This window comes from Xylocopa sonorina, chromosome 13, assembly GCF_050948175.1.
Source record: "Xylocopa sonorina isolate GNS202 chromosome 13, iyXylSono1_principal, whole genome shotgun sequence".
Taxonomy (NCBI): domain Eukaryota; kingdom Metazoa; phylum Arthropoda; class Insecta; order Hymenoptera; family Apidae; genus Xylocopa; species Xylocopa sonorina.
In genome coordinates this window covers 4,580,189-4,592,460 of record NC_135205.1, presented here as the reverse complement: position 1 = coordinate 4,592,460, position 12,272 = coordinate 4,580,189, and the positions used below count along the sequence as shown (strand labels likewise).

At 48.5% G+C, this 12,272-nt stretch overlaps 1 protein-coding gene across 4 annotated transcripts in view; it reads right to left on the bottom strand.

The window, feature by feature from the left end:
• LOC143430413 (neural cell adhesion molecule 2) overlaps positions 1-11,846 on the bottom strand; it is a 275,084-nt gene extending 263,238 nt beyond the window's left edge. For 2 of the 4 annotated variants that reach the window (XM_076906695.1, XM_076906697.1), the window contains exon 1: positions 11,621-11,845. In XM_076906695.1, the coding sequence (XP_076762810.1) occupies positions 11,621-11,726 (106 nt within the window). In that variant the 5' untranslated portion in view covers positions 11,727-11,845. Of the gene's footprint in view, positions 1-11,620 lie in introns of all 4 variants that reach the window. The other 2 variants (XM_076906696.1, XM_076906698.1) reach the window with 2 other exon arrangements.
• Positions 11,847-12,272: the final 426 nt, after the last annotated feature.

Genomic DNA, 12,272 nt, shown 5'->3' with positions numbered 1-12,272 from the left:
GGAGGGTCGCAGTAGACGTCGCGACAGGCCAATATGATAAGGGCGTATTTTAAGGTTCGATGAGCATCGGCCCTCCTCGTCCGCCTTGTACAACCGATATACCTATACCGCATTCCTTCACTGGTACCTCTCAATATCGGCGAGTTCAATTGATCGTAACCCATTTTATATATTAGGGCGGTAAAAATGTCGCGTTTCCTTTTTCCGTGCACCAACGATCCCCTGCGACCACCCCTCGAACCGTTCGTTCGTTCCTTTTCTTCTCCCACCCTCCTCATTTCATCTTTCTCCCGTTTCGTCGTGTCCCGTGTCTCCACCCTCAGCTTCTTTCGACCGCTCTCACTCGGTTTGTCCCCGTTTGTTCTTTCTTCCGGCTCTTTTTTCTCGCTTCTACCATTGATGATCGACCACTCGTGCGCTCGTACGCCGTTTCTTCTTCTCCTCCTCCTCCGCTCGTTCTTTCGCTACCCTTTCAGATTCCTTCCGGTGGCCGCGCGAGGCAGAGGGGGTGATATAGCCTCGAAATCTTTCCGAGGACTGAACGATTGCACCGGTGGAAATCCAATAAACGCACTCCATTGTTGCCACAGATCGCGGCTAATTGCGACAGGGAGAGAAAGAGAGAGAGAGAGAGAGAGAAAGGGAGTCAGATTCCCAGACAGACCGAAGAAATATCTTTGAGGTAAGACATCATGTTTGAGAACGGACGAGGAATCGCTGGACCGTGGATCCTTCCTGATTTTTACCCTGGATTCGTTTGATGCACCTCCCCGCTGGTAATCTCTTCTTCCGGTGGTTTTCAGCGCCAATGGCTCAAGAGTAATGCAAGGGTAATGCTCGATGTTCAGGATCAGCTGGAATAATTGGACGTGTCCTTCTCTTCGCGTTAATGAGGAAATGCGACTCTACCCTTGCTACAGAAATTCTCGATCTCTGTCTAACAATACTTATCCGCCGTAGAAATTGTTCGTTAATTAGATGACAAAGTCGTGGAATAATATCGACTGACTGAGACACGAAATTGTCCTTGGTATTTATCAAGCAAGAGCGCCAAGTTCGATCAGAGGAGGCTCACAAAAGAGTCCCAGTGTCCGCACAAAACCACCCCTGCACCGTCACTCTTCCTTCAACAACACTATTCAACCTCGAGAGGAGAAGGGAACCCACCGTGACAGCGTGAAATCGAATAGATCCGAGGGATTAAGACGTTCATCGAGACGTCCAAAGATAAGGGTCTTCGAGAAGAAAAAGAGAAAACATTTCATTACACCCCGTGGGCCAGGGTTGGCCGTGAATTCCACCGCCTTTCGCCCATTCGTTCACAAAGGAGTCTTATCGATAGCTGCGCCGCTCGTTTCGTGGCCAGGTTCGAAACGAGTCCTCTGAAAAGTCCCGCTTCGCTCTGAATGCATTCCATTAAACTGGGGGCCAATGAAAAATTCACGTGGTAAACAAGAAAGGAACCAAACCGGGAACGAAGAACGCTCGATCGATGGGGTATTGTTTCTTAAAGAAAAACGAGCGATCCCTGGAGACGATTCCATTTCGATCCATCAAGTGTTCCACCGCTATAAAGGCTCTTGGCTTTATTCTACGACACTCGTTGTAGATTTAAATGCCAACTCATCTTCAGGGTATTATACATCGTCTTTGGGCCTGCGTACTTCGCTTTGGAACGCGGATCGTTCTGAATCTGGAATCTTTCGTGAAAGAACCTTGGCACGAGGGGTTGTTCGAGGGTGTTCGATGCTCGCACGGTGAATAGACGCGATGTTAATAAGATCCATAATTGTGATAATGCCGTCGGATTCCTGGCTTTGTTGTTCGACGTTTCGAAGCTTCGGTTCTCTGTCTTAGAATCTGACGGTCCAATCTGTAATCCTTCGCAAACTGTTCAGTACAAACTCCTATTTCATCGAATACATCAAACAAATCTAAAATCGAGCGATCGTTCACGAGTGGACAGTTGGTAGGAATTTAATAATTCTCTCGCACTATTCGTACGTAATCTTTTCTTCGCGCGACAATACCACTGTCATTATCACTCCTTTATCGAATAGTTGGAGCGTATCGAAGGGAACAGTATGCAGTGCTGGGAAGCGCGGCCCAGTCCTTGGCATCTTGGCTTCCTGAACAGGATCACGGCGGCAGGAATCCAATAAACGCACTCTCTGTCGTAGCAGCGAGCCAGAGCTAATTACAAGAGAACAGAGAGTGCACCGGATAGCGAATATAACAGGGGCATCGATCGAATCGAGTCGATGCACTGCGATCGATGCAGTCGCACGTGGTAGAACCTGGACCAAACGCGTGGAGTCCAGGAATACGCTGGCCAGATTCCTCAAAAGCGATGTACCTTTTAAAGCGACCAGGCCAACCCTTTCGATGAGATCGCGCGTTCTTGCGAGTCTGTGACCGGTTTCTTTGCCACGGATCCTTCTGTAGATCCCTCTTTCAGATGTTTAGCGATATTTACGTCCATCGCCAGGACGTAGAACACGCGAGCGGACGCCTCTTGGCACGGGATCAGCGCAATACCGCTTTTTGCCTCTGCTCCGTCCTTCTTTGTCTTCTCAGAGAAATACTAGTCATTGCAGTTGCTGGTATCGCGATTAAAGTTGGGCGTGGCGCGGTGCTTTGTACGATTGGAACGTTCGTGTTCGAAAGAACACACGTGGAGAACCAACATCGATATTCCATAGACCCAATTTTTTTTTTAAACGCAACTCTTAATAATTAGAACGCGGACAGTTCGATGATCGATGATCGAAGAAAGATGAAACACGTCGACAGAAGGGCGAAAGAAGTGCTCCGTCCTCCGTGTCTACTTTTCCAGACCACCGCGTCAGCCCATCGCGCTGCAACGCCAACCGAATGCCTCGAGAACGCCGTCGCGTAAAGACAGGAGCCGATCGTATTTACCAGTATCGCGTTTAAAACTCGTTCACGGTGTCCCTGCGAACGGTATCCGCTCGCGGAAACGCGATCGTATCGTCCAACTGGGAGCGAAAAGTGGCAGGAAGAGGGAGGCAACGGAGGAGGGCGCAGTTCGATTGAAAAACTTTCGAACTCGCCGAGTTCTACGGCGGCGAGGGTGGTCCCACCCTCTCCCGCCAGACGCGCATTTTTACTGCGAAGCAGTTCGATCCTGTCTCCGGACTGTTTGCTCCGTCTGTTCCTGGACGAAGCAATCCTCCGCCAAAGGGGTAGTAAAGGAAGGGCGAAGGCGATTCTTGTCGAGCAGGATCGCTCGATTAATTCTGGGTCAGGGTGAACGCGAGCAACATCGACGAAAGAATCGCGCGGCAACGTCCGGGAACTCGAAATCGCCAGCTGCGCGCGCAATTTTTTTTTTTTTTTTGCTACCAGGATCGGGTGCAAATTCGTTTCTGGCCACCGCTCGTTACTGCCGATTGATGTCGACGTTTAATTACGAGACTACTCGTCGCTGAGTGCCGTTCGACCCATTGAGTCTGATTGTGAATGGCAGCGATCGACTCGCGCGTTGACGCTTTTATGATCTGCGAAACGACGCCGTTAATGCTACGGGGTGGTAGCTGGGGGGATGGATTCGCGACGCGTCGTTCGTTTCGCTCTGTTACTCGCTCGCGTTACGTATTTGGAAACGCGCTCGTATAAACGATTCTTAACCCTTCTAGAGCGACGCGAAGAAGAGAGACGCGTTCGAGTCGAGGTTATTTCATCGTCTTCCAACGTGTCGACAAAACGCAACGGCAAAAACGAGGTAGAATCGCGACACAAAGGCGAACGAAACGGAGGGCGATATTTTTAATGTCACCGCACGGTCGAAATTCCAGAGTGGAGGAACGACGGATTTCACGGTTCGACGCGGCGCGTATCATTTCTCGTTTTACCATTCACGGATTGAAAAGTTCGCTGATTTATGCCCCGCTTTCATTGGCATTGTGCGACGGGGCGACCGCGTCGTCGAAGGTTCCTGAAATACTTCTGACTCGGTCGCGTAAAAAGTTTCATATCGACATTGTCGTCCGTGGCAGCCCCCACGCTTTTCTACCCCTGGTCCCGTCCACGAGGAGAGATCCGCCCTGTAAAACGAGATCCGTCGAAACACGCGCGAACAACTCGCGGGGCGTCCCGTCCCGTCGATGATTGTAATTAAACGGGCACTGCATATTTTACGCTTTGAAACGCGCGTCGAACGGGACCGTCGAACGTAATCGTCGCTAAATTGATTACCCAAAACGATCGCTGAATCGCTACGCCGTATTAAATTGCACTTATTTATTAAATATGTTCCATTCAATTTCGTTGACACGCGCAGACACGCTGCGCCATGTATCGATCCGATTTTTCCTCAAATAATTACGCGCTGCGATAAACACACATCGAATTAGAATCGCGACAGAGCGGATTTAAAGGATGGAAACGAGCAATCAGAGAGAAAAGCAGAGAAACGTGATCGAACATAAAGATTCGTGATCGAATCTGAGGATGACATTTCCACCAAAATTGATCGTTCTATCGTAGATATTCGCTAAAAAAAAGAAGAGACGATCGCCACAGCTGATTACAATCGAAAATCTCTGGCAAACAGAACGATCATCACACTGACCAAACACAGGACACGTGCCTCGGCTATAGACGGCCTAGTTAATCATACAAACACGTACTCTGCAATATAATTCGCCATTGTACGACGACTCGTTACGATTTCAATTAACCTCCAATCAGGAGTAACAGAGACGCCCCGCTTCGTAAGTTCAAACAAATCGTCGAATCCAACGATGGAAGTCCTTCGACACGTTAAATACTCGAACCACCCTCTCGCACCCTCGCGTAACCGCGATGTTCTTTATTTACCCCCTCGAAACCGTTCTCGAATTACCAACGATACCATAAGCCGTTCGTTTCACGGAGGCGGTCGATCGAACCCACGATTCGGCGTCCATCTTACGTGACCCCGTGCTTCCATCTTCGACCTTCGCAGATGTTACTCACCGCGCGTCACTCCAGCGTCACGGCTCGATAAAAGGAGGACGAGCGCTGCTGTTCGACGTAAAATCGTTCCCAGCCACGGTGGAAGTTCGCTCGTAAAACTCACCCCTTCGAGGCTCGCCTCGCAGGGAATTCTTATCGCGTTAATAATCACGACAACCTGGCGCTTTCACGCGCGTTCGATATTTAACGAACGACCGCAGCGCGGCGATATTTTCGAGACGATTCCGTCACAGTTCGAGGAAGGATCGCAGGTATCGTAAAAATTTGTCGATCGAGCGAACGCCGTTCACAGTCTTCTCCAAAGGTGACCACAATCGGATCCGGTCGCATAAGTCATTGCCAGCCGACTAGAGTTACAGCCAGAGGGGCTGCGAAGCTCAACCTGGCGCAAGGAAAGTTGTGCTTGGAGGCACGGTTCGTTGGTTCGTGCCTCTTGAGGCTCGACGACGGAAGCGGAGGATTACTGGAGGGCGGCGGAACGAGAGCGTCGAGGGGTGGTTTTGTTATCGCGTGCGTCGTCCTGTTGCAATTTAAATGGCCGCGAGAGAGGAAAAGTGGAACGAAACGCGCCACTTTGAAGACAATGATTTCGAAGCGTCGTTTTACCGTAGACGGGATCAGTTTCCGGGTCTGACGCAGCGAAATCTGCACGACAAAGTGAAAACGAAACGGTAGAACAGCAGTTTTTCGTTCGACGTCCCGTTCCCCGAGGGAATCGCGTTTCGAAATTCGGCGAGGGCACTTGGCTAACTGGCAAATGGGTATAATACGAGCGGCGCAATCAACGGAAGGTTGTTCCGCGTTTAAAAAAGAACCGGACGATATTTTTCCGTTGAAAGCTCCATTCGCGAGAAAAAAGAAAGGATATAAAAAATGTTCGAATTGATTAAATACAGCAGCGCGGAACCCCGATTTATTCGAAAATCCAGGATCGCATGAAAAATTCTCTCTCGACATTTTTGAGTTCTTGTTTAAACGTAGAATAACCTGCTGCCAATTGGGCCACTCGTGTTACACTCGTTTGCCAGCTAGCCAAGTGTGCTTGTCAAATCTTTAAACACGTTTCCCACCAAAACGGTGTGTCGGATGTAACAGATTTTATTTTACATTCCCACCTTATCGTTTCTGAACGCGATCTACTAATATTCCATACGTATCGCTTACTTCTCGATGCTTATTTAAATAAAACTAAGTCAGATTGAAGACTAGACAAAGTCTAGAACGAGAGGTATTTATATTTTTGATTATTACTATGCGAGACTTCAGGTGCTGTAAAGTAGATATTTTTGGGAATTGTTTTATACTTAATAGTCAATGTTCGAGGCAGGGTTACATTTTTAAGTTCTAATTATTATTAGATGATTGTAAGTAACTTAAAATTTAAGTTCGAATAATTATTAGAACTCAAAAATGTAAGTTCAAGTACGAAACAATTCCCAAAAATATCTACTCTACAACTGTAAAGTCTCGCACGCTAATAACCAAAAATATAAATACCACTCGTCAGTCGTGAAATAAATGAACCTCGCCGAGTCATCGACCGGAAGCGCAAAGCCAAACAACACCATCCCCTTAACGAACTAACATTCTCGACGTGACACGGTCCGCGCGATTAATCACCTTGAAACGAACCGACCGACGAACGCCGAACCAGCCAAAGAATCCACGCATCGGTTTGTTTACCGTAACGAGGGGGTCGTTACCTAAGCCAGAAAAGTTTCTCGCAGCCTCCTTCCCCCAACCTACCCCTCGAACGAAGTGTGTTTCGACTGGCGAAAAATAAGTCGAGCATTACGGGAGACAGCGAGTTTCTGGGCTAACCCTTGGCGTGCCAGGTTCGCTGGCCAAACGGCTGAAAGTCGTATGGAAATAACGAGCTTTCGCTTCGCTGGCCGAGCGAGCATTCGAACGATGTTGAGGTTCGCGAGCATACAAATTAATTGGATTAGCTGGAGCGCGCGAGACGCCACCCCCCTTTTCTGCTCTCGATCGTTTCTATTTCAGATGCTCGAGGACGATAGCGACGCGTCTTTACGACGCAGTCACGGTTTCTATAAGACGCGACGAGGATGTTGAAGAGAGGGCGAAAAAAAAGAGAGGAAGAGGAAAGAGAAAAGTGGACAGAGTCGATGTCTCTCCGCTCTTCTCTGGCTTCAGCCTATTTCCACTGTAGGATTAAAGTTCTGCTTCTTCCTCGTTTTCATTTCTCTCCTTTTTCTCTTCTCTTTTAACCTGCTATCTTTCTTTCTTCCCTGGTTGTCGTTTTCTTTCGCCTGGCGTAATTAAAAGATTACGATCGAAAAGCTTTCGTCCGCGAGGAAGATCCCGGATCGATGCCAGCGAGCGTTCAACTAATTTGCAAGTTGCCTGGTTCGTAGCTGCCTCGCGACGACGCCTTGGACGTTGGCTAACGAGAAAAAACTTCGCTGAGATAGGAACGGAGTTTCGTCAACGCTGGTCGCGGCGAAATTAGCGCGTCTCATAGCGAGAACGAGAGATTACCTTGCTCGTAGCGTGGCGAACAATTCGCGTGCCTGTATTCGGCTAATTTCAGCGACAGACATTCGAAGAGAAACTCTCTCTCGAAATGGAAATATCTGAATTACTTTGGGGGTGCTTTGTATTTAAGCATCGAACTCTCTGCGAGCCTACAAAATTCTAACAAACGTACCCAAGCGAGATTATAAACCGAGTGGTTGACGATAAGCGTAAAGAGTGACATCGTTGCCAAATAACCCTAGTCACAGCCTAGCTAATACCCTCGCGAGCGTCGAAACGCTTCAACCCCCTCTTGCTTAAGCGCAGTGGCTAAAGTCGATGCGCCCTCCGCTTTAAAAGCGTCAAGATTGTTACACGGAGCCAGTAAGCAGCACTCACTTAGCGGTCCAGCACAATAAGCGTCGCGAGAACGTGCACCCTCAAAGCGGAGACGCCCAATTAGAGCCGTTTCGTCGAGCGAAAGAGGCGCGACCGCGAATATTTCGCTCACGAAGGACGGTGGGCGGCGGACAGCGGCGCAATAATTCCTCCGTGGCCGTCGCCCAGTGGCTCAAAGGATCGGGTAGACGGGTTGAATACGCGAAAGCAAAGTCGATTCGACGCGTTATGCACGCTCGAGCGGACGATTAAGCGACGCGGAGTGTTTTATTTAACGTTGAAAGCGAAACGGAAGTAATTACGGCTCCTCGAAGCGTAAGGGTTGGTCCTGGGAGAAAAGGGGCGGAGGGTTGTGCGGTTACGGCCACGAGCCCGAGAAACCAACAGAACCCAAGAGCGCGCAGACAGAGAGAGATGGACTGAGAAGGGATGGAGCAAGAGAGAGAGAGAGAGAGAGAGAGTAGAGAAGCCAGTGCTTGATCGAGCAGGTGGTTAGACAACTTGACCGCGTCAATGCAAACGGAAAGCATTTCGTTAATTAAAGGCTCCGATTAAAATCGTATCAACGTGGTATCGCGTTAACGTTAATCAACGAACTTGCACAATGGCGATCGGGTTACGTCTGTGTCTACGCGGCTTTGCCAGTCTCGCAGGATTTCCCGTGCGAGTATTAAGAGAGTAATCGAGACACTCGAGTGCAAAGCAGAATCTACCGAGCGAGAATTCTATAAATATTAGATATCGCGAATTTAATTAAATTGCAGGGGGAACAAATGAATATCTACTACGAATATACGCAACGCTAAAGTGTACATTACGAGAATTTGAATTTGAACGCGTTCACGGGGTATTAATGTTGAAACATCATTTTAATGAAACGTTCACGCAATAACACGGGAATAATATTAATCATCGACGTTGAAACAATCTACATTGGATAATTTAGGAATCCCCTCGACGGGATTCCCACCCTCTCGACTGAAAGATAATTAAACAACAATCCCAGTAAGTAAACAAACAAACGATCTTGACGCTATATACACAGTGGCATCAAAAAAACATGCTTCCAAACTGCGCGAACCCCGCAAGATAATCACTCGACGATAAACCAGCGACAACCCCCGTCCACGTCCACGGCCCATTAACGATCAGACGCGAAAGATCAGAGAAAACGACGTAACAGCGAAGCCAAACAATCGAAATAAAAGGAAAGACGATAATCAGAACGAGGACGATAGAAAAAGAGATCGCAACGAGGGAAGAAATGCGTCGACGAGAACCCAGGGAAGCCTTCCTTCCTCTCGCAACGCAACGACGCGGACAGGTGCTCGCTAAGCCGTGGCGGGCGGTTTAATTTCTTTTCCTCCCCGCTTTATTTACACGGGAACGATCCATTGTGCGGGCGGCGTCGCAGCTAATGCGCAAATTGAATCGCCTAGCGGCAAAAGCCGCGAGGTATACCGACCGCGTAATTTCGTTGCACGCGAGCGAAAATTAGGAATGGGTGAGCGCCAGGCAGAGCGCGGGGTGGTTTTTAACTCGTTTACCCATTGCGGTTCTAACGAGCCGAGGTGGCCCTCGCGTCCTCGACGCGCCTCCTCTCGCGTACGCGCGACATATCCGCGCGAGCCTGACCGATTGTTTGCCAAACGACGTTACATCCCCGCGAATCGACCCTTCCTCCCGAGGGACGCGAAACCGCCTTTGATCCGCGCCGAATTTCACCCCTGCCCGCAAACAGGCCCGTGCCACGTGTATACACGCGTCTGCGCGCGTCGATTTGATTCGATACGATTCGATTCGATTCGATTCGATTCGCTTTGAAGCCTTCAAGTCGCGCCACCGTGACTTGTCTTCGGTTGAGGCTGGTTATTTACGTGATTGTGGCGAACGCGTGGTTTCGCGCGCATTTGGTACCGTTCGACAGGGTTGCGAATGGTCTGTCTTCGTTCTACGTTGAGGCTGTGTTGTAAAAATAGCGTATTTTTTTGTTTCAGGGACGATGGAAGTGATTTGGAAGCAGACGTCGCTTTCAGAGTTGATTAATGCGATTTAACTATTACAGAGTTGATAATTGCGATTCGTATATGAATCAGTTGTTAAGAATCGCAATTATCAAGATACGTTTTCTCTTCGAGTGAATTCTAACGTAAGTGATACGAGTTGACATATATGATCTTAATGTAAGTTGTACTAAATATTGATCTACCCTCTACGCTAACAAGATTGCATGGACACTTCAGCCATGGAATTAGTAGGACTCGTGCAATGAAAAGTTAAATGGTCCCGTGCAGTGGCAAGTGGCGAAGAGAGTACGGAAGAGGATCGATGCAGGAAATCGCATGTGAAAGAGCGTCGCAAGGGTTCGTTTCGTTTGTTAATTAATCCTTCGGGTACGCGTGTACAAAAGTAGAGGGAGGCGTTGAATTTTCTGTCCCTTTGTGCCACCCCGTGCCAGTTGGCATAATTAACAGGCATCGTACACGGGGTAGAACATTGGTAGCCGCGGGACACGCGCTACTCGTATCACACGATAATTAATTAAGTCCCAACTACGATCCAACCATAACTCCGCGATTCGAAGCTGGTTTTTCGGTCAATTGTTTGCTCGAGATCGCGTCTAGCGTCGAGAGGCGAAGCCACAGGTTGGCGTGGATCACAATCTCACACAACCAATTTGTGGAAAGGAACGTCAGCGAGTCGACGCTCCGTAATGGAAGCTGACGCGAAATTGATAGTTTTTTTTTTTTAAAGACTTTCACTCGCATCGCCTTGTATCAATCGAGGATCGTTGTATCGAATGCCGTCAAGTACGATAAATTTCCAAAGTACGAAACGTGCTCGCACAAATATTTTCCTATAATAAATATATAATAATAATAACAATGATTTACACGGTGACAAAAACAACATTGTGCAAAATTCATATCCCTGTTGGAGATCATAAATTTCAGGCTCATCTGGAGTGTAATATATTGGATTTACGCGACATTTCTGCGTAACGTATTTAATTCCAAATATTACATTTCCCTGGCGCGGTTATGAATACCGTTAAGCCCGTTGTCATTCAAAACGGAGATAAAAAAGCGATAGTTTTACCCAGAAACGTCCTGTACAAATACTCGAAAAAATTGATACGCTCGTACAGCGACAATAATAGCTACTCGCGGGTCAATTTTTGTGTATTATATTTCCACCAGCGAATAGAAACTAGATTAATTAAAAAAAAAAAACGATATAGCACGAATAATGCAACCCCTTTCTCCAACATATAACAAGATTCAAATATTTGCCCTTTTCTCATAACTTCTTCACCCACTAAAATACCATTCTCTGCAAAATAAACATTATCGTAGTAATTCCAACAATTCTACGTTAAAAATCACCGCTAAGTAAAACGAGAGAAAGAAACAGAAGCAGAGCGATGCAGATTTCAGTGAAATCCCACCGCAAAATTCACCGCCAGGCATCGAACACCGAAATTTCGCCAAAGAATAAAACCCCGAATCGGTGGAATCAGCATAAAACCCGGAGGTCAAAGGAGAATCAAGTACATCGCAGAGAGTGGGAGTAGCACATCGAAAACAGACTTCCTCTTGAGCGCGCCGTTCGACTTAACCGCCCTCGAAAAGGGGTATCATCCCTATCCGCGCGAGATTCAGGGAAGCAGAAAGTAAGCGCGCGTGGAGACCGTTCCACGGGGTTTTGCGAGAAGGGAACTTCCCTTCTGTGTAGGCAAGCCAGCCAGTATTTTTCCACTCACCTATCTCCTGGTTCGTGATCCTGCCGCGGCACAGCGTACAAGCACCGACCACGAGAAGAAGTGACAGGAGCGTGTGAACGGAGGCGGCCATCTCATCCAAGAGCATCTCGACGCCTCGATGTCACGTCACGTCACGTCACACGTCACTCGGCAGCCACGTCAACGACACACGGCTCCTACTACCCCTCCCTCGCTTGTCTTTCTCTTCTCCTTCTTCGAACGGCGATGTCACTGCTCTCGTCCTTGCCGCACCCCCGCGACGAGCGTCTCCGTTTCACTGTGCGGCGACACGCATACAGAGGCCCGCCACGAGCCACCCTCGACCACGATTCCTGGCTTCCTCCGCCTCGAACCTTCGCCGTCTACCGTTTCGACCGGCTAACTCGCGCCAGCCTCTCTCTCGAAACTACTTTTGCGCGACTCGAACTCTCATCTGTCGATTGCCACCCTTTTCTTTCCTCGCTTCCACCCCCAACGCTGACGTCCGCGAGTATCGCGCGCAGCTCTTCTCTGATGCGGTTTCGCTACGTTGTCGCCTTCTCACGTTGATTCACCCTTGAGTCGTCGCGTTGTTGGTTCACGCTCGCACTGCCGCCACTGGTGTCACCTTTAAAGATACAAATTTTGAAACGGTTAGAGATGCTCGACGAGA